This window comes from Oryzias latipes, chromosome 4 (assembly GCF_002234675.1).
Source record: "Oryzias latipes chromosome 4, ASM223467v1".
Taxonomy (NCBI): domain Eukaryota; kingdom Metazoa; phylum Chordata; class Actinopteri; order Beloniformes; family Adrianichthyidae; genus Oryzias; species Oryzias latipes.
Genome location: NC_019862.2, coordinates 6,256,383 through 6,278,621, shown reverse-complemented (window position 1 = coordinate 6,278,621; position 22,239 = coordinate 6,256,383). Strand labels below are relative to the sequence as shown.

At 45.1% G+C, this 22,239-nt stretch overlaps 2 protein-coding genes across 6 annotated transcripts in view; one reads left to right on the top strand and one right to left on the bottom strand.

Moving 5' to 3' along the window:
* patj (PATJ, crumbs cell polarity complex component) overlaps positions 1 to 8,995 on the bottom strand; it is a 108,118-nt gene extending 99,123 nt beyond the window's left edge. The window contains exons 1-4 of one of the 4 annotated variants that reach the window (XM_020702216.2): positions 8,839 to 8,995; positions 8,256 to 8,353; positions 6,768 to 6,821; positions 2,958 to 3,136 (exon numbers count right to left, since the gene is read on the bottom strand). In XM_020702216.2, coding sequence (XP_020557875.1) covers positions 2,958 to 3,136; positions 6,768 to 6,789 — 201 coding nt within the window. In that variant the 5' untranslated portion in view covers positions 6,790 to 6,821; positions 8,256 to 8,353; positions 8,839 to 8,995. Of the gene's footprint in view, positions 1 to 2,957; positions 3,137 to 6,767; positions 6,867 to 8,255 lie in introns of all 4 variants that reach the window. The other 3 variants (XM_023954072.1, XM_011473814.3, XM_011473812.3) reach the window with 3 other exon arrangements.
* A 5,865-nt stretch (positions 8,996 to 14,860) lies between these two features.
* tm2d1 (TM2 domain containing 1) lies at positions 14,861 to 21,901 on the top strand. Of its 2 annotated transcripts, none has more exons than XM_020702215.2 (6): positions 14,861 to 15,027; positions 15,340 to 15,413; positions 15,830 to 15,935; positions 16,037 to 16,128; positions 18,424 to 18,497; positions 18,583 to 19,253. In XM_020702215.2, the coding sequence occupies exons 1-6, from the start codon at positions 14,900 to 14,902 to the stop codon at positions 18,604 to 18,606; spliced, it is 498 nt and encodes a 165-aa protein (XP_020557874.1). In that variant the 5' UTR covers positions 14,861 to 14,899; the 3' UTR covers positions 18,607 to 19,253. The 2 variants fall into 2 exon arrangements, with proteins under 2 accessions (XP_020557874.1, XP_004067707.1); XM_004067659.4 differs by lacking the exon at positions 18,583 to 19,253 and adding an exon at positions 21,346 to 21,901 and having other exon boundaries at positions 14,862 to 15,027.
* Positions 21,902 to 22,239: the final 338 nt, after the last annotated feature.

The window sequence follows — 22,239 nt, the reverse complement described above, 5'->3', positions numbered from 1 at the left end:
CTGCAGATGGGGGGGGGGGAGTTAGGATAAATACAAGAACGCACAAAACCACACTGTCGATCAACAATGAGGTTACACTTAAATAAGAAATCTGTGAGCATCGAAAGTTTTCTTAAGTCAGGGTCATGTGACTCATCCAGGTTCATACATGCAGTAACTAGGTCTCCTCACGCTCATTTTAGCTGCTTCAACGCTGAGTCAGCATTTTTGTCATGATGATCTGTTCTGTCAGGATTCAGGTTTGTCTTGAGAAATCAGACTCAGTAATGCCAAAACTCGGTTTCTCTAATCCATATTGAGTCTACAAGAGAACTGGACTTCTTATTCTTGATCATTTATTCATCATTTGTTAGTGTGAAGTCACTCATTAAGGCATCTGAAAGGTCAGTCTGTAAATTAAATATCGTCCACTACAGCAAACATATCATGATAAAAATGAGGATGATCAAGTTCATGTTAAAAAAAAAGGTATCAGAGCAAAAATGTTTTTCTTTAGAAGTCTATGAGATTTTGGCTTCTTGGAACCTGCAGGCACTTCCTGTTTGGAACAAGAGGAGGCAGGGGTCACTCAGTCCAGTTCTGGAACACAGTCAATGATTCTCACTCTGCTTACCAAGAAAAGGTTTCAACCAGTGTGTCCTTTAGCTATAAGGACACAGGTCAGCGGACCCTTACCAGAGTCCATTTGAGGCCAGAGTGTGACTGGTTTGTCCGCTGTGATCGTTCTGTTCTGGGCTCGGACGCGATTAGGTGAACTGTACCACGGTGGCACAGTTCACTCAATCCTGGGTTAGCAGAGGTGGTCCAGACCTCGGCTCAGTGGACCCTGGTCCATTCAGTTCTGCTGTGATGACTAAAAGTGTTGGGGCGCCGTTTCCCAAAGCTATGACATCATCTACCAAACACCCCGCGTTAACAAGGATGGAGTAAAAGCACAGCATAGACCAAACAACTCTGCGCTGTGGAGACCGACCACTGCTGAAAATACAGAAAAACCCTACCAAAACGTTTTTTCCCCCAGAGTTCAAAGTAATATGCAATTCTCTAGTTCCAAATGTCAAGTACTATGAATTATGGGTAAAAAAAAACTTCCATATTCTTCTGGAAGCTGGTAGTTTCATCATAATGTAAGGTTTAATGTGGCCCGTTCACAGAGTCAAACAGATGAAGGAATGGCACCTCTCTGCATGTTTCCGTGGAAACCAATATGCAGAGTCATGCAGACACATGTGCAGCCTCTGGTTTTGCTGGGGGGGACCTTCTCCGCCCTTCTCTTGATGAAAGCGCCGCGCTGCATCTGCATCTCGCCGAGGAAGATGGAGAGGTGCAGCCAGAGACGCACGCAAGGACGCGGTGGACAGAACCACGGAAAAAAATGGAAGCGGGGGCCGCAGGGTAAGAGGGAGGCGAGAGCAGAAAACTAAAATCAATAGATTCCTCTGCAGGGCCTTTCTCTGAACAGGTAATGTATTAATGACCTTTACACTCACATTGTGGAAACTTATCAGTCTGCGGCTTATTTGGGCCGGGCTGACGGCGCAGGATCGCGAGCCATTTCATCAATACGGCCTGGACAAGGCCGTTACTCACAGCGAGACACCAGATATTAAAGCTTGATAGATCCGCAAAGCACTGGAGGAGGGGGGGGGGATAAATAAAGGCAGCGAGGCAAAGCTCTGCTGCGCGCATTCATACACTCTCTGTGACCTTCGCAGCACTTAGAATATGAGGCCTGCCGCCCCTTATTGCCATTATCTTAATTTGGCCCGGTTGGACTGTTTACTGTAACGAGCGCACGCCGGCGCGAGCGGAATACAGATGTAGCGGGTGGGCGGGGCCACACCTGACAGACCTGGGTGGGCTCAGTAAACATAACAGCGGTTTGTTGTTCGAGTCAGGAGGATGACGACGTCAAAACCCTCAAAGCCTGACTCCTCAAAAGTAACTGACCCAGAAAAATGGGACTCAAACATGTGACACCACAGTGTAAACAAACCTTCAGGGAAAGTAAACAAAGATAGAACAGAATAGTTTAGAAAATGCAGAACTTTGCTCAACAATCTGCTGGAATCCAAGGTTTAGGAGGATGGAACTTGGGCTGTAACCCTTATGCTATCCAAGGCACGTTAAGTTGGGTCATCTAGACCCACTAGACAGTGCGCTGAACCTTTTTTTTTTAATGATTTGTGATCTTCACTGGTGTCCATGGATTACATGAAATCCTCTCCACCTTTATGGGATAACACATCAATGTAAGGATGGGGTCATCTGGACCCCACAAAATAGCTCAAGGGTTAAGAAGTCAACTCTTTGTCTCTGTTTTTCTCTGCAGACCACTGTCAGGTCTGACAAACTGCTGCACGTCCAAAGTTTGTCCAACCACAAAACTCATTTTACCTACTAGACTTGAACCTTTGACTCAGACTCATAACTTGGGCTGCGACTTGAAGAATGTCACATCGGAGCTTCTGAGTTTCAAGAGCAGCATTGAAGTTCGTCTCCTCGACATCCAGAAGTCATGAGGACCGTCCCAGGATGATGTCACAGCAGCCAGCGTCCAATCACAGCCCCTAGGATGCTGACTCTGCGTTACATTTACTCTCACGCATCAACCCTTCATCACCAGCGCTTTGGGTCAAGTGTTGACATTCTCTCAACTACCATGACGCTTTTCTGACTTAAAGCTGACGTCATTTAAGAACGTGTTCGTTTTTTTACTACAGTTTACTTGTGAAGAACTTTGTGCATCACTGGAGGCAGCAGACGGATAACTCCTCCCATCAACAGAAACAGGAGAAAGTCTCTCTTCATGTTTATCGTTGATCTAAACCGTCCAGGTAGATGTGGACCTGAAAGACGCCGAGCTTCATGTCCGCACTCGCACCAAAACCAGTTCAGGGGTTCAGAACGCGGTTTGCAAGAAGAGAAGCCGTCAGCTGCTCTCAGCCATGTCTCACCTGGTCTCGCAGCTGCTTGATGGAGTGCTGCAGGGTCAGGATGTGGCTGAAGAGCGGACTCTGCAGCGCCACCTGCAGGTTGGCCAGCCTGTCACTGTGGGTCCACTCCTCCCTCTGGACCAGTTTGGCCCGGAGACGCTCCAGAGCTCCCAGAACCTGCTGGCGCTCCACTGAGGACACTGAACGCACACGAGCACACACAGATGAACACACACGAGCACACACAGATGAACACACACGAGCACACACAGATGAACACACACGAGCACGCACAGATGAACACACATACCGGGTTAGATGCTTTTTTCTTTTCACTGAACTTGCTCACAATAATCAAAAGGTCAACACTCATTGTTAGATTCGAGCAGCTCCTTTAAAATAAACATTTTTCATTCATTTTTTGTGTCTTATTATGTGTTAAACATATCCAAAGATTGTAAGATTTGGGGTGGGAATCAATACAGTTTTCCTTCTCTCCGCTCCTTTTTCTGGCACTTTATCACTTTCTGTTTATCGTGTTTATCCACACATTTAACAAATATTGAGTTTGAAGATAAAAAGGAATCAAATGAAATCAAATTTGAATCTTGTTTCTGTGAGAAGCTCCTCACTTTCCTTCCTCAGGTGAGATGTTTCACTAACAGAAAACAGTTTTGCTACATTGTGTTGGAAACTGATGAGCAGAGATAAAGGATGAAGCTCTAGTGGACGAGGAGGAGGATGAGACTCTGCCGGACTCCAACCAATCCCCAATTAGAGGGACCTCAGTTCGTTTGATGTGAATCTGATCTGGGTTTTATTCACAACTAAATAAAAATAGAAAGAAACATACCCGATGTTAATAGTGAATTTCTCCAGAAAATTCTGAATTTTAGAGAAAACCCCCATCGTTTTCTTTTCAGAGGACTACGCTGGTTCTGGATCTGAAGGTTTTCTTTCACATTGAGCTCTTTGGTCCACATCGAAGCGGGTTTCCACCGACGGTTCTCAAAGTTTGTCAGGTTCTAAAGTTCACCTGAACTCTAGTTTGGAACGATCGAGAGAACGCCGGTCCTCTAAATCAGTGTTTTTCAACCTTTTCTGAGCCACGGCACATGTTAACCTTGACAAAAATCCCGCGGCACACCAGCATCCAAATAATTTAAAAAAAAGGAGAAACTCATAGTCTGAACTGATCTACAGTCCCTCCATGATCTCACATGCATTTTTGTGATAATTGTTGCAGAAAAAGCTGGAAGCTGCAGCTGTTTTTTCAAAAAGATGTAATAAAATTTTTAATTAGTGGCTGGGTGGCTCGGTTGGTAAGGTGACAAGCTACCATGCAGGAATCCAGGGTTCGATTCCCGGAGGGGAATAAGCAATGGTACTGGGGGGCAATTACCATATCAATGGCGAGCAGTTAACATCACCCAGTGGGGGTCCTTAGGCAAGGCCCTTAACACTACTGCCTCCCGAGCGCGGTTCAGCTGCAGCTCACCGCTCCCCCAGGGGATGGGTCAAATGCGGAGAAGAATTTCCCCATTGAGGGATGAATACAGTATAAATTTATTTTTATTTATTTTAAAAGTTAAAAGATTTAAAAACTGTTTGATGTGTGTTCGTTGTGGTTTCAAGACGTTTAACAAGGACGACTCATTGTTTTGTTCACTTGTTCCACGGTCTGATACCTGATTCTGTGGAAAGCTAAACCGCTAAAGACGAGCTTTAGCCGGTGTTTTTGTTAGAACTGAGAGACTTTATCAGCAGAATCAGAACAAGGAAGTGAAGACTTTAACCACTTCTGATTGGTCAGACTGATGACGTGTGATTAAGCCTCCAAGAATGATTGGTGGAGACAGTTAAAGGGGCGGGACTTTTCCCAAAACGTCTGAAGCTGCGGCTAAATGGCGGTACCGTCATTCTTATCAAAGTGTCTTTAATGGAATCAAATAAACACAAAGAAAAAAGTATTTTATGATCTTTTATATTCCTAACTACTCAGTGTTTGATCAGGGCTGTTTGGATGAACACAGAGCTGATATCCTGTAGATGGTTAATGTTTTTAGATCAGTTAATGAGGGCAATCCCCCCCCCCCCCCCCCCCCAAGGACCAGTGGTTAGAACTGCACAGTTTTTCCTGTCGGTTTAGTCTGCTTCAGGTTTTGGTTCCCTCCTGAGAGCTGAACCACATGGAGGCGTGAACAGTACCGTTTCCTTAAATGTGTAGATTAAAGGCAGCTTCACTCCTCTTACACATGTGTGGATCTAAGAGGAAGGCAGGACATCCTCTTCATCAGAATATTTCATCCATCTTAAGGCCCGTACACACCGGGACGAATATTCGCCAGGCGTTATTCGCCAGCGTTTTTCGCCACGTTTTTTGTGTTCACACCCAGGCGATTTTCGCTGACGATGAGTGGAGTGAACATGCAATTTCATTCCCTGACATTAGATGGCGCTTAATGTAAACAGAAATACTCCTGTACACAAGGTGGCGCTGCGCAACTTTACGCTTCTTAAAGTCGCTTTTCACTCAGAAGAAGAGAGCAAGTATTTACACGCTTGTCAGAATCAAACAAAGAAAACATGAATATTTCAAGCCCCAGTAGCTCCAACTGGTGCTTGGTTCGGGGATATTTTAGAATGTCCGTCATTATTGCTTCGCGGCTGTGTGTAGACGCTACTTGGCGTCTATCTTCTTCGCTGGTATGTGTGCTCAGCAAGGCAGTTTTGTGTTTGAGCGCCCCCAAGTTGTGTTTTACTGTAACTTCAGAAGCTCCAGACACGTGAGCAAAAGCGCCGTTCTCATTGGTCGAGTAGATTTCGACGCGACGCGTCGAAAAAAAAAAACGAACCCGAAGCGTTTTTTTTTTTTGACGCTTTAATGCGTGCCGTTATTTCGCGTCGGTGTGCACACTCTCGTTGGTGCCCTTTGTTTAGTCACGAGGCGTTAAACGTCGGCGAAAATCGCCGGCGAAATTCGTCCCGGTGTGAACAGGCCTTTAAGATGAAGAGCAGGAATCTTCCCCCTGCTGCAGAAATCAGGCACTTCCAATATAGTTGTAATCAAAAATGGTTGGAAAAGACCCAAAAAAAGCAGAAAAATGTGGATCTTTCTATCGTTTTACTGGATTTTCCGACATTTGAATGTCCTGCAGGTTATTTTAGCTCCAAACCTTCAAAAACTGCTTCAACTTCAATGATTCTTCTTTGTTACTCTGACATGATCTCTGTCTTGAGATAAAGGTCATCTGTGATGAAAGAAGATCTTGTGCCAGTTAAGGTCAGCTGTTGTCTGGCGGTGCGATAGGGAGAGAAAAGAATGTCTGCTTCTCTCAAATCCACCCTCATGCTCACATTAGCCTTAAATATTGGTGTTTGTAAATGAATCTGCTCTCCTGAGAAAGGTTCAGTGGATCTTGGTCCACTTTGGCGGTGGATCGTCTCTGCTGCTGTGAACGGCGCTTTAACCTTCATTCTACTGGAGTTTTTATTGTTTTGTTAGAGTCCGAGCAGAAATCTCACTGCATTTACTTGATTGATAGCCCGTCCTCGTCACACAGAGATTTCTTCAGGTTCCTCAAACTTTAAGGGATTCGGATTTTTGCAAACTCGGCTTTGGGACTGCAGGATTCCTGGAGCGTGTGACCTCAACCGTTTCAGTCATCGATTTCAAAAATCAGCAACTTCACATTGAGTTTTATGATGAATTAATCTGAACTATAATATTTGAGACCATCTATAAATGTAAGCTTTGAAATCAAATCAGTCCTTGTTTCCAAAGTTCTTGACATCAGTTCATTTGAAAATCTTTGTTCTTAATCTTTTTACCTGTGGGGACATTTTCAAACATGGTCGACCTCACTCCGGCTGCTCTTCATCTACCTGAGGAGGAGGAGGAGGAGCACAGAGATGATGAGAGAGGAAATCCTGAAGGATAGATAAAAGGCTCATAAGCAAACGAACAGCAGCAGAACTCCATCAGGACAAGGCCTGCACCATAGATGGAAAATTCATCGGCATTGCAATATCAGCTCATACAACATACGTCACGCCAAAGACCATGTAAGGCACGATAAATGTTTACGCATATTCATAGACGGAGAAACCAATATACACTACCTACATTGTTCTCAATTGTTGTCCATATTAGTTTTGGCCAGTTCTACCGGACAGATAGATCAGTGTTCTCACAAGTCCAACAGACAAGTCCGTACTCGTCTCTTATCGAGATGACTTGAATTTGAGTTTACTGTTATGTAAACAAAACTGGCGCATTTAAATGGAAATGATGTATTAGTTGTTTTTTTGTTTTGTCTTGCTATTTGTTCATGTGTCGCGAGTCATATCCTTATATCCCATAACCCTTGTGCTATTCAGGGCATGTTACCGTTGGGGTCATCTAGACCCGACCAGAACCTTTTCTCTTCAATGAGTTGTGATCTTCACTGGTGTCCATGGATTACATGAAATCCTCTCCAGCTTTATCATGGTAGGGATAACACGTCAATGTAGGGGTGGGGTCATTGTGACCCCACAAGACAGCACAAGGGCTAAGCACATCCCAAGTTTTCCTCATATCGTGCAGCTCAATTTAGGAGCTTTAAAAATGTTGCTAAATCAATGTTTTTTAACACAAACTAAAAACTATTCAGGTTTAGGAAAGAACAACTGCTTCAACAAACTAAATGCACTTTAAGAAAAGATGCCCCGCCCCCATGTTTGTACGTAATCCCTAGTAAAAGAGATGGTGGATGCATGACAATTTGTTGAAATGTTAATCATTCATTTCTGGTTAAACTTAGATCCATTTCCAATTGAGTTTATAATTCGTTACCAAAATTGAACAAACATTGCAAAGAATAAACAAACATGTATCCATGTGACTGACTCTACCTCCTTATCTGTTGTTACCATGGCAACCACACAACGTTTCAAAGAACAAGAATGTGAAAAATGTCTCAAAGAAGTCGTCAGAAATGCTCCTCACACAAGAAAAGAAAGCAAACAGTCTCCACCCAGAGTGACATTAACCATCATGATGCATTTGGTCTTTGCAGAGAGGAGAATGGAGAAGATGACTGCTGTTAACCTTCCAGACCATTTCCGGTCTCCTGAGACCCCCCCCCCCCGCTACACTGGATCCGGATCGTGATCTTCCCAGAGTCTGGATTACTTTTCTGAGTTCATAATTCTCATAATCCCTCTGGATTTCAGAGACCCTCACGAGCACAGGCCCGCGCGCACGCCAACGGTGCATCCCAGTGTGTTCACACCTATCCCTCCCGGGCCTTCACAGGTAACGACGTGAATACTCACCACAGAACCGGAACCAGAACCGACGCCTATTCCAGCCACGTCACAGCGTTCCCATTCTGATGTGAAACCAGTCTGGGAATCAGCCCACCTGAGCTCACCTACGGCGGCAAACAGGAAGTGAAACTGAGCTCAGGGGGAGGGAGGGAAGGAGGGAGGAGGGCCAAAGGGTGGAAACATCCAGAAAATCTGAAACCTGGTTCCACAATACAGAACCGAGCCGGCTCAATTGTAGAGGGGCTCGTGGGCGAGACGTGCGCAGATTCAACAGGTGCGCGGGGGCTCAGGCGGGCACGCGGACAGGTGAAAAACACCTTCAGGATCCACCGAAACTCCCAAACACGCAGCGTGACGCCGCCCCGCCCCTCTGCCGCGGCTCCAAGCGCACTGCGTGCACGCAGCTGCGTCCCGCAACTTTTCAGCAACTTCACGCAACCTGCCGCCGTTAGCCGCTAACATGCTAACAGCCGCACGGAAGCCGAAACAGAACCCGGTTCCGGTCGGGGCAGACTCGGAGATGGAGCCGAGCCCCGGGCCGCTGACAACCAGCGCGTTAAAAACAGTTTCGAAGCGGAGTGAGACTCACTTTAACTGGATTCGGTGCCGCATCGGGGTCCTCTGACGCTGCCTTCGCTTGCAATCGGAAATGCCAGATGTCGCAGCGTACTTTGAAGTCAGGTGAAACCGGCAGGTACCTGACAGTTTCCACGTGACCGTGAGAGTGGATCCGTGACTCTTGCTGCCGTGATCCGCTGCGACTTCACACCGACAGAAACGCTCCAAACCCAGAGTTCATCTGGAGTCACACTGTGGAAGAAACATGTCCAAGATGCGGAAAATCTTTGGTCTAAACACCATCCCATAAAAGTTCTAAAATTCTTTTTGACATCTCCCACTTGTGTGTATTGGAAGGGGGGTCAATAAAGTTCACCTGGTACTGGGTATGTATTTTGGAGAGTTTTCAAACATGTAGTGAGGGTCAAATTGTCACTTGTATGGAAGCATTTCTGACTCATATTTTGAAATAAGTCAATACCGGAAATGCTTTTTTATCCTCACAATAAAAGCTGCGTCAGTTGACTCAAAAATAAAATGAAAAATCCATCCGCCAAACGTCTTTTTCTTTATCAACACTGCTTATTCTGTCACTTCATTAACCCTTGTGCTATCTTAGGCACTTTACCATTGGGAGTTGGGTCATCTAGACCCACTAGACAGTGCTCTGAACCTTTTTTCTTCAATGATTTGTGATCTTCACTGGTGTCCATGGATTACATGAAATCTTTCCACCTTTATCCACCTTTGTCATGGTAGGGAGAACACGTCAATGTAAGGGTGGGGTCATCTAAGATAGCACAAGGGTTAAAATGATAATGAAAATGGTATTTGACATTTCATTTTCAAAAGGTTCTCTAGTAAATGTGTAACAAAATTCATTTAGAAATATCTAATTTGACAATGAAAGTGGATTAACAAAAATGGTTTTTCATCTACACAATGTAACTGCATCAATTGAATCAAAAATAAAATCAAAATTGAATGGAGAAGTCCATGTATTTTTATAGCAGAGTCAGCTGAATATTTGATTACATTATTTTTGTTTCCTATTATTACAATCATATCGTTTGTTGTATCATTTTGTTGAGCTTGAGCCAGTAAATTATTTTTAGGATGTTTACAACACAGATTTAAAAAAAGAGCGACCAAGCTAAGAACGCTACAGTTACGACGCCATACACAAACGCAAATCTAAATCTTGTAATATGTAAAACTGTGACAAGATTAAAAATTTACATTTAACATTTACATTTCAGCTAAACATTTAAATTTAATGTTTATATATATATATATATATATATATATATATATATATATATATATATATATATATATATATATATATATATATATATATATATGTTTTGTAACATTTATATCATAACATTTAAATTTAACTTTCAGGTTTGCACTTACATTATGTTTGGGATTTAGATATGTGTTTAGATTTAACATTTAAATTTATTATTTACATATATCTTTACAATTTCCATTTATATTTATTATTTATCATTAATATTTAGATTTAAATTTAGCTTCTAAAAGTGCACATCCTTAAGTCACAGATAATCCTTTCATTGGTCATAAATACAGACAAAATGTGATATAAATGCAGAATACATATGGAAAGAAATGTCTAGATGTGGTAAAGTTGTCAAATAATTTTTATTAGGGAACATTTGTTCATTCATTTTCTAAATCCTGTTGTTCCCTTTCGGGGCTGTTGGAGCCTATCCCAGCCACCTGTCAAGGGCAGGGGAGACCCAGGCAGGTCACCAGGCTGTTGCAGGACCACAATCACACCTAAGTACAATTTAGATTAACCTATGAAACATGTTTTTGGACAGTGGGAGGAAGCTGGAGCCCCTGGAGAAAACCCACGCATGCACAGGGGGAACATGCAAACCCCACACAGAAGGGTCCCCCATTGACGTCCTGGTTCAGGTCCCCCAGCTGGGACTTGAACCAGGGGCCTTCTTGCTGTGAGGCAAGGGAGCTAACCACTGCGCCACGGTGCAGCCCATTTTTACACTTGGCACCCATATTTTAATTGCAATATTGTTTGGCACAGTCGCTTCTCAGTGATGATTATGAATTTAATTCAAAGTCTTTCTTAATTGACAATTCGATAAAACAGTTCAGGCTTGGGATATGAACATAAAAATTGCAATTTAAAATTCAATATTACAATTTACACTTCAATGTCACAATTAAAAAAGAAGAAAATATTAAATAAAATAAAAATGTCTGGCACAAAAATGTTTAATTCAAATCAAACGTGTGTTGCAATTTACTATGCAATATTTAAAAGATGACATTTTCATACATGATTTCCATTAAATTAATGTAAGAGTAACTTGAAATCTATTGCATTGTAAAATGCTGTGTTTGTGTCAAAATTCAAATTGAAACCAAGTTGTCAGAGAAGCCCTTGGCTGAAATGTGCAGACGGAGGCCTGCCTCAACGTGGGCGGAGTTAAACGCGGTGAGGCAGAGGAGGGTGGAGTGTTCGTCCACCGAGCACAAGCAGGGAATGCAGAGGGAGGAAAACAATGCGTTTTCTAGTCTAGTGCAAAATATGAGATGAGATCAGAGCCGATTCACTGTTCAGTCTGCCTTTCTTGTTCCTGTAGCCATAAATAAAAAGGACTGTTTTTCTGAAAAAAAGCTCTTGAAGCAGGAGTGTTCATATCTTAGTATCAAAATAACTAATCTTTTACTGAACAAGAAAAATGTACATGGGTTTAGGAGACACTCCTAAATCTGGTAGGACTCAATATTACACATGGAAAATGAAAAATACAGCAATTACTGAGACGAAGAAGAATCACATTCATTGGGCGGAGCGCAATGCGTTGAACCCCGCCCTCGTTGAGCCACGCCTCGGTCTGCACACAGCAGCCAGGGTTAGTTGAACTGTCAGACACTCTTAAGACTTTTGGGGAACAACTTTAGGGCTGCTGTGTCCTATTATTAACAATAAATAAAAAGAAAGCTCATTTTCATTAGATATGTATTGTCCCAAGGATGAAGACAATAATAAAGACAGCCCTTAATAACAAAAATTGACGGGTATTTCCACCATTTGTCACAGTAAGAGCTTGACCGTGACGGCTCAAGCTCCTCACTAGATTCATGATGTGGTCCTGAGACAACGACTTCCTGTTTTCCACTGGTACTATGCAGTTCTGCCAGGTCATGTGTATGAGGTTCCATTTGTGCCAAAAATCTGTTTTTGTGTCCACTGTCTATGTCTTTGGTCGTCTCACTTTGTCGTCAGGACTTAGCAACCGTTGCTACTGTCGATAGCTACTGTCGATAGCTACTGTCGATAGCTATTGTCGTTAGCTACTGTCGTTAGCTAGGGTGTTTGCTGCTGTCGTTAGCTACGACGTTTCCCCGTGTTTTGTCGTTAGATGTTCTCGTTTTTCAAATTTTGCCAAAGTCGTCAGAAAAGTCCTTTGTAAGGCCGGTAAATTTTTTCCTGTACTACCACGGAACGAAAAAGAAATGTTTATCAAAGCAGACGTCAGGGTTAACCATGACAACACGTTTTTAAGATGAACTTTATTTTGATATTCCCTCAAACGCGTATTGCCAGAAGGGGGGGGGGGGCATGCATACAACGCTTGAAACGAAAACAAAGTGGCGCATTACCGCCACCACCTGATCTGGAGGCGAACTACTTCTATTTAACGCGGAGAATGACACATAATAAATATGAACATTTTACGAAGACTATTTATGAATGTGCTGTGTTCTGATCATGAAAAACGTGGTTGATTTATTAATAATAAAATTACAAACACATTGGTGTTGATTTAATGTATTTGTTCAGAAATAAACCCTCAAGTCATTAGTCCATGGCAATATTTATTTTTTTGCCGCTGAACGATTTACGGGGGCCTTGCAAGGAGGCCTTTAAAATATCTTTGATGAGTTACCTTCTCAAATTTTAGTGGGTCGAGTCACTAATTATGAATATAACAGTCGAAAACTGACTGGTTTTTGAGCTTTTCTTTTTAATCTATTTATGTGACCATGAGATGGCGCACTCGGGACCACATAAGGCTCTTATTAGCCCGTCTGATCCTCGTTTATCCATCAGATTTGTAACAACATATTTTATAAAGATCAGTCATTTTTCAAAATAATTTGAAATAATAGTTTCATCACAAGATTAAATTAAAGCCATACTCTAAATAACTTTAAACGGGAACGTGAAACCGTTGTACGCTGCACCCCCCCCCCTTTCTGGCAGTGCGCGTTTGCAGGATTGTCAATAAAGGTTTTTTTTTTTTAAAGTGTTTTGTTCCGTGATAATACGGGAAACAATTTATCGACCGTACAAAAGACTTCTCTGACGACCTTTGCAAAATTTGAAATACAGCAAGATCTAAGGACACGACATGGGGAAAGAACGTAGCAAACGACACTAGCAACGGTTGCTAAGGATCTTCCTGACGACACGTGAAACGACGTAGCAGACGACACTAGCAACGGTTGCTAAGGATCTTCCTGACGACATGGCGAGACGACGTAGCAAACGACACTAGCAACGGTTGCTAAGGATCTTCCTGACGCCGTAGTTAGACGACATGGGATAAGGACAATGACAAAGATAAAGTTTAAGGATAAAGCAAGCATATACATCACAAAGTTAATACAAAGTAATAATCAAAGAATCATGGGCATGCAGAAGATATTGCTTAGTAATACATAGACATGAACCAATGTAAAATGAACTCGTTCAATAGACATAGACAATGAGCCCAAAGCATAGACAGTGGACGCAAAAACACAATCAGTGGACATAGACAATGGACCAAAGACATAACAGTAGACGCAAAAACACATTTTGATATTTTTGGCACAAATGGAACCTCATACATGTGGGGATAGGGTACAACCATCCAGTCTCTGCTTAGGCTGGTCCCAGACGTGCTCTATGGGGTTCAGGTTAGAGGTCTTTGCTGGCCAAACCACAGAAAGCACTTTGACTTCTTGAAGTCCAGTTGTGACAATTCTGTTTGAGAGTTATCATCCATGAACTGAAAGTCTGGGGTGTTGGTAGACTTGGGGGATGATGATGGTTCTGTGATGTCTCTGAGGTAAGAACTGTGACTGGACCGTCTAACCAAATTGGTTTTGCGCTGACTGGTGATGCCTGTCCGGACTTTTGCACCTCCTCCACCAAAGTTAACCCTGAGGACCATGTTGACCTCGGAGAATCGCTCTCCTCGTCTTCTCCAGCAATTGATGACCATCTTTCTGTGTGAGGTGACCCGATGCTCATCAGTGAACAGGACGGTAGACCGTTGCTGCGTCGTCCAGGTCACATGGTCTGCACTGCAAACGTCCAAGGCAGTGTCTTGGTGTCAGTGATAGCACCTGCAACAGTCGTCTGTCATTCAGAGTGGTGGAGTTGGTTGTGAAAGGTTAGTCTGGAAACACTAGGGCCCCTCACGTCTGGTAAACAGGCCTGCAGCTGTGTGACATTTGCTAAACCACGCCTAAGTCCACAGGTCCTTAGGTTCTGGTCATGGTTGTGGTCTGTCACTGGTGGGGCTCCACTCCTAGGTCTGTCACAAACTCTGACAGTAGTTCTGAGTCTTGATGACACTTTGAGGCTCACCAAGTTCACCTGAAACTTCTGACTGTCTTCTACCAACCTGAAGGCGCTATGGCCAGGTGCAGCTGCTCATCCATTACGTGATGTCATGTGTTCATGGCTGTTTGAATGGTGAACTAGGACTGACTTACCAGTTAAATCAGCTTTTTATATCCACAGAATGTTGACATTGATGTCACATTGAAAAGGTTTTCTTTTGCATTGTTTTTATTTGTCCTCAGTAAGTAAGACACTGAACACAGTGAGACCATTATGAGGAAAACACTAAATAAGTTTTGTCTATCACCACAATACAATAATTTCCCGAGATTTTCCACAATATCCTTTACTTATTGTGAGTAGTGTAAATGAAAACCTGCTGAAATGCGCCTCTACAAGAAACGGATCTATTTGAAGTTCGATATCACCACCGCCCGTGGGTTCGTGAAGGCACCATTGTGTCACGTGACGTTCAGTCATGGCGTTCCCCCTCCGTAAGCGGCTGCGCTGTTTCCTGCCGTTCTTGATGTTATTCTGCGTTTGTTCCCACCTGGAGCTCGTGTTCTCTGAGGACGTGGAGCGCTGCGAACACCTGAGACTCGGACAATATCCTCACGGGCGCGAGCGAGCCCGCCTAAACGGGAAACCGTTGGTGCCTAGCTTAGCCTAGCTAGCTTAGCCTTAGCCGAGGATGTTTTGATCATTAGATTTGCAGGTTTTCTGTCGATTTTAGCAATTTGTTTAACTTTACAAGATTGATGTACGGCAGTGAAGGCGTTTGTTGCGCATGTGCGTTTGCTTCGCCAGCCGTTGTTTGGAAAATCCTCGAGGTGCATTTTTTGAGTGTTTGGTTTTTAGCAACAGGTCTGAGTCTCTGCTCTAGTCTTTTTTCACGTCTGAAACCTTGACTCTGCTGACGTATCTGTGCAAAGATCCGAAGATCGATGACGCCACTCAGGAGCCGGAGAACTGCCGGAACATGCAGGCCCAGGGTAGGGAACCCGCCAGGGTCTTCAGTGCCGCCCATCATCACTACACTTCTCAGGAAAACCTGCAGACCACTCAAGTGCAAGAATCTGCATTTTTGCATGGCTAGTAGAGCCTAATAATGTAATCTCGTTACTATTGTCATAGCTTTGAATCACACGTTTAGTGATCGCAGTAGATCTGAACAGTACCAGAATCCACTGGATCCTCTCAGCCTGGTTCACTGGACCATCGGGCTGCAGAGAGCCGCCCATCTCTCTCTCTCTTTTTAATTGAAATTGAAATGAGGATTACAAAAACCGGGTTTCCTGAGTCGTTTCTGCAAACTTCTACATCTTTTCATTTTTTAGAGATGCACAAATGTGATTTTAGTGCATACGTCTGTGTGTTCTTGTGTGTGTGTGTGTGTGCGTGCGTGCAGTGGAGTGCTTCCCAGCTCCCAACATCAGCTGTCGGCTGCAGGACGGGAGGGAGGTCGGCTTTGGCGGAGAGTTCGGCTTCAACAGATCCATCCCCTGTAGGAATGTGTGAGTGCTGGAGGTGCAAACACACACACACATTTGGCAGGTTTCAGGCTGCGCCCTTAGGTATGTCGCCGTGTCATGAGTGCACCCGTGTGCCCCTGCAGGAGCGGTTACTCCTACAAAGTGGCCGTGGCCTTGTCTCTGTTCCTGGGCTGGCTTGGAGCGGACCGCTTTTACCTGGGATACCCGGCTCTAGGTACGCGCTCGCACATGGGGGGCTGTGGCTGGATGCTGACATCACACACCAATGCACTGCATCTATTCAGACACATCCAGAGATTAGGGAGCAAACTGCTGCTCTCCTCAGCTGTGAGCACAGAGCTCAGAAAACCCATGGCACGCTGTGTGAGGTCATTCCACGTGAGCCGCTTCTCCTCCTGAATACATGCGGATGAATGACATTTAGTGCCTGACAGTGAGCTGTGCAACGGTTACTTCCAGCTGAGGAGACAAGTGAAAGTTATGAAGCAGAAAACCTCCAGAAGGTTTTCATAAAATGTTTAAAAGTTAGCGTTCAGGTGGATTCAGAAAGAAGCTTTTTTCCTTCATCACATCTTCTGGCATAAACGTCTCTCTGCTTCCCAAAGCCAGTTTTTCTTCCTCCAATGACTGTTCTTACCTGTACCTCTCTCGTGGGGACGGGGTCCCACAGGGCTCAGTTCTCAGCTCTTTTCCTGGTTCTTTAAGAAATTTTGGAAAGTAGCTTTGTGATTATGCTGATGACACCCTGAAATGTGCGGCTTTAAATCAAGGAGTCGGTTCTCCGTCATCTCACTGCTTCGCTGTCCTGACAGCATGAAGGTCTGGAGTAGGCGTGTGACGATAACCGCATCACCGCGGTGATTACTCATCACCGCACGTTCCTTTTTTTTTTTTTTTTTTTTTGAAAGTTCTGCATATGGTGCATGATTTGAACTATAATAAACACGTTTATCTTTGCTAATAATTTACTTTTTCTGCGAGTCCTGTGTTCAAATTTCAAGGGCTTCTGGGGAAAAAACCTACATCCTCCTGTGCAAGGGAGGGACAGTCCATTATACATATTATGGGGGACTTTTTTGTGTGTGTCTGATTAACTGCTGCAGATAATGTTAAATACACACAAACACGGGCATAAAAGACAATAGTGTAACTAAAACAGTTGGAGTTAGTTATATTTTAATTGCAAGTATTGCAAGTATGCCTACTGGTAGCTTAATGTAGTATATAACCGTTTGTGGCGAGAAAAATGGCCACGAACGTGTCTAAACCAAATACTGTGTTGGCTATTTGGGCACATTTTGGCTTTGAGGCAGATGACAAGGGCCGGTGAGTTTGGACATGGGAGTGTTGAACCTTTACTGCGCATTTCTCTTCCTGACGGTGGTCGGAAAGACGCAGGGGAGATCCCAAAAGGAAGGCGGATCTTCCTCCGGGGTTCACTTCCCCGTTCGGACCCTCAGAGCCTCCAGAGCGGGTTAATAAAGAATCATTCACCGTTTTTTCTGGGGGAAAACCTGTAACATCAAACATGAACGCACACCCCCAACACACTTGCAGCTGCGCGCCCTCACTCCCTCTTGCGCTGCGATCGCTCCCTCCTCTACTTACACACACGCACACGTGGTTTCAGCACATGCACATCCCCATTCTACAACAGAAGTTTCCGTCTCGCGAGGATATACGACAAATTTACTGCGTTCTAATTAGTAATTTTCATTGTATTTATTTCCATTACAAGCTGCGTGTGTTCGGCCGCCGGAGGATGGGGGGGGGTGTTGGGGGGGTGTTGCTAGAGTCCCGACTCCTCGACTCCTGCTGCTTTATGATTAAAATCCCACACCGTCACAGCTCTAGAAAGGAGAGGCTTCAAGTTTCTCTGACTTTCTGTGTTTTCAAGGATGACCATCTTTGTTGCAGCGATCAGATCAAACTCCAGCACCTCCAGTGTGAATGGGTTTGATTGTTCTGAAAGTCATGCGTGAGCTCTCGCTGGGTGTGTGTGTTTCCCTGGGGGCGGAGCTGGCAGCGCACACTCTTCCTGGAAGAGGCGGTTCCTCACGTTGTGACATCACAATGTGAAAACCCATTTGTTTTTTATGGGTTGGGAGGGGCTGTGCTCAGAGCGCGGTCTTTAGAAGAAAACTCAGGAATGTGTGAACTGATCCAAATGCCACTTTGGGGGTGTTTATGAACATTATAAAACACTTCAAAGCTCAAAAACGTTGGTTTGGTATGGTATAGGCCTTTACATTCTTCTGTTTGTAAAAATGGCTGAAAGCTGAGACAACTGACTCACGTGCACATCCATCTTGTGCACGTGAAGATGAACTTTATCATCCAAGGCAGATAAATAAAAATTAAGAGAAGATTTGAAAGCTAAAAAAAAACAGTAAAAAGCTGCAGTTCTGGGCAGAAACTTCCTAAACTCTTCACCACTCCTAAAGTGGATCCTGATCCAGGATCCTGGACCTTTCTGAACCTGGTGCTGACTCTGGGTCTGTGTCTCCAGGTCTGCTGAAGTTCTGCACCGTGGGTTTTTGTGGGATCGGCACGCTGATCGACTTCCTATTGATCGCCATGCAGGTGAGTGTGACGGTCAGGTGTTTCCTGTTTGCAAAGGAAAAACACAAGAGAAATGTTGATCCAAAGATTGTTGTTGTGTTCTCAGTCCTGCGAACACGAGCGGATGTGAATTTGCGCGTCGATGTTTAGAAGAATAAATGAAAACGATGAAGAGCTGATGGGTTAAGTTATCCGCTCCCCTGGAGAGTTTGGGCAGTTCCTGTCTCTGCCTCAAGGGGGAGACAGACGGGCTGTTTGGTCAGAAAAATGAGTAATTCAGTAGAAACTCAAACTTTGGTTAAAATGCATTCCATTGAGGTTGGGCAGGAAATTCAGCCATCTTTGACCTCTTACTTCCTGTCTTCTGCGAGAGCAGTGCCAGTGATGAGGTGGTGGTGGAAGGGGGGGGGGGGGTGTCAGCCTCCTGATCAGTATTCAACCCCTCCATCGTCCGCGGCTCCCGTGACGATGACCAAGGCTTCCGGACACTTCTAATGGACGCTGAGAGAAGAGGAGGCGGATGAGGGAAGAAACAAAATAAAACAGATGAAAGCAGCTGAGCATCCGTCTGAGAGGAAGCAGCTCAACATTCAGCCTGATGCAGATGTTTGCCTCACATCTGTGGCTTCAGGACAACGCTTTCTTCCATGTTGTGTCTGGAATTAAGACATGGTACAGTCCTGATGGGACTTTTTTCAGTCAATCACATCAGAACAGAGAAGGTTTGAGAAAACCAAACTCAAAGCCACAGCAGAATAAACCACGAGTCAGCTTTTCCTCAGAACTTAAATCTTTGAACAAACCTATTTGATTTTTTTTAGACATCTTCATTTTTCCGTTGTTTCTGTCCTGCAGTTTGAAGTTTTCCTTTCCTCTGAAGTTTTTATCAGCCCGATTGAGCGGCTTCAGCTTTTTCATTGAATGAACGGTAGTTTTTCTTTTTTTTTTTTTTTTTAACTTGTCCTGTCCAACAGCTGGGCAGACAGATGAAAGCTGAGGGCCTCTTGGGTTGGACATATTTTACTTTAACAACAGGGGTTATTAATCTTCAGACAAACCAGAGGTATGTCTGAATAAACCCCTTTTGTAATTGAGGCCAAACTTTATTAATTTCAATCATGTTTGAAAATCTTTGGTGTTGGACCGGACGGAAAAGGAAAGGAGGGAAGAAGAGAGAGAGGGGGGGGGTAGGGGGTGATAATAGGAGGGGAAGGGGGGTAAGACCATGAAGCAGCATAAAGCAACAAGTTTACTGGTTGTTAATCATTATGGTAAGGTTCAAATGTAGTTCAAAAAGGGCGGGGCCTATCCACACACACACACCTGCTAGCTGCAAAAATGTCCACATGTCAACATGTACACAAAACAGATAGTGTTCACACGCATACTTATGCCTTAAAACCAACTAGTGTGAAATATTTCAGTCATTCAATCATGCAAACTGTTAGTGCAAAGGTGAACTAACACCTGTGCTCAGGTGAGTGTTTATGTTCTTCTAAAATGGATGGTGGAACGTGACAAGAAAGAGGGAGAGTGCCCAGCCATACCCACCCCAAGACCCCCACCGCAGCAGCAGCGGCAGCCGAAATCCCCCCAACGCCACACGGGAACCGGCAGGGAACAACCGCCGCCCGGGCGACCAAGCCCGCCACCCAGGCCAGGGCCAGCAGGACCGCCGCGAGGCGCCCAGAGCCAGAGAGCAGGGAGGCACGGAGGGAAAGAGAGCGCCGCCCCAGCCCAACCAGGAGAGCAGCCCCCCCGCCGCGCCGGGAGCGCCCAACGCAAGGCCCCACCGGAGAAGGACGCCCACAGCCCCAGATGAGCACCCCACCACCACCCAGGAGTTCCGGGCATCCCCCCGCCCCTACCCCAGGTACGAGCCAGGACCCCCCAAGGGAGACCCGCTCCGCACTCCAGGCAGCCATCCGCCCGGCCCACGGTTGGTCCAGGGAGGAGCAAGGCAGGGGCCCGCCGCCCCCGCCCAGGAGGGGGGAACCCCGGGGAAAAAAGAGGGCCCACAAGGGGTGTTATAAATATGGCCCGACCAGGCTCGGCCATGTTGGAAGTTTGGCGGGGCCCAGCGCTCAGGGGCAAGGACCAGGATCCACCCCCCAGGGACACGAACACCCCGGCTCAGGTGTAATATGAACCCCCCCACCGTGCGGAGAGAGCACCGCCGGGCCCAGGGAGCCAGCACACAAGGGACACGGCCGCCATCGCTAAGGGGCCCGCACCCCCCACCAGGGAAGGGGTAGGGGACAGATGGACCCAGGTCCCACCTTCCTTGCAAAATGTGTGTGCGTGTATGTGTGTATGAGAGGGTGTGTGTGTGCATGTGTGTGTGTTTATGTTGGAATGTATATATTGAAGGGGAAAGGGTGTGTGTACTAAGGGGGGTGCAGTTAAAATTGGCGAGTAGGGCACTAAGGGGACATCTCCTGATTACTCACAGTGATGTACCCTCACCCCCCCTACCAAGGACCCTACATGTCTAAGGTGCAAATAAAACCGAAAGAGGGGGGGCCCACTCCATACGGCAACCATAGAACGGTAGTTTTTCTTTTGCATTGGCAGTCTTTCCTGATGATTGAAGCATTGTCGTGTTTTTCAGCTTTAGCCGTCTACAAAACTCATTGAAAACGGGCTGTAGGTCACTGTTGGTGAAATAATCAGGAGAAAAGTCACCAAAGTGACACAACTGTTGAGAAGAATCCACATCCTGTTGATTACATTTCTACTATTCTTTGGCCGTCTCTCCTGACTTTTTTTTTTAAAGCAATCCTTTCAAAGTCCTTTCAGAAATGAGGGGCGGAGCTTCAGACATGCTTGTTGGTCCGTGTTGTGAGTCTGCGTCCATCTCGTTCTGCAGATCGTAGGTCCGGCGGACGGTTCCAGCTACATCGTGGATTATTACGGCGCCCGGCTGACCCGCCTGTCCATCACCAACGAGACGTTCAGGAAGCCGCACCAGTCGCTGTGAGGCGTCGCCAGCTCTTCCTCTCCACAGTCACCTTGAAAGTCTGTAATAACTCCGGGATGTGCTGCGAATAAATGAAGGTACTCTGGCATCGATTTCTGAGGCGTTCAAGGTCTCAGCGTGGACGGTTAAATGTCAGAGCAGCTCAGGTGATCCCCTCACAGAAACGCCAACAGTCTGCCGCTGCAAACGATTCTCTGTGGACAGAGACACCCCCCCCCCCGCCCACCACAATCCTCACAGACCATTGAGAAGTTTAGATGAAGAGTTAAGAAAAGCCATTCCTTTGTTTTCACTCCATCTGTGGTGTCCACCTGGTTTCTGTTGTTCCTGAACATCTGAGGTCACATGATGTTGGTGTCGTGCTGTTTGTTAAATAATGTTCATTCAATGTTAAGTTATTTTTCATTTTAAAATGGTTGTAAATAAAGTTTCTGATATTTTTAAAGTCTGAGTAATTGACCTGTTCACCGTTGCTCTTGGGGAGCCCGCTTGATGAATAATGAGGTAACTGTTCTTTAGTTACATCTTCATAGGTCTGTGGGAGTGGTTCCCCTTGAGGGATGGAGTCAAAGCCACGCCCCTTTTCCCCTGCAGGGTGGGATTTGAGATCTGTGCTGTTCTGCCAACAGGAGGCTGGGCTCTGGTCCAGGATTTCCAATGGAGTACCATCAGTCTACGCGGCAAATGCAATGGCGTTTTCCCTCAAATGTGTTCACTTTGTGTTGTCAACCTTCCAAAAACACCAATGTGTGAGATAATGTGTGAGATAATCCCCCAGTAGTT

What these genes read in the sequence shown, in the direction of transcription:
- tm2d1 (XM_004067659.4), top strand. Translation starts at nt 14,900, where the DNA reads ATGGCGTTCCCCCTCCGTAAGCGGCTGCGCTGTTTCCTGCCGTTCTTG. An exon ending in GAACACCTGAGACTCGGACA is followed by an intron (nt 15,028 to 15,339) that starts ATATCCTCACGG and finishes GACTCTGCTGAC; the next exon opens with GTATCTGTGCAAAGATCCGA. An exon ending in CCGGAACATGCAGGCCCAGG is followed by an intron (nt 15,414 to 15,829) that starts GTAGGGAACCCG and finishes GCGTGCGTGCAG; the next exon opens with TGGAGTGCTTCCCAGCTCCC.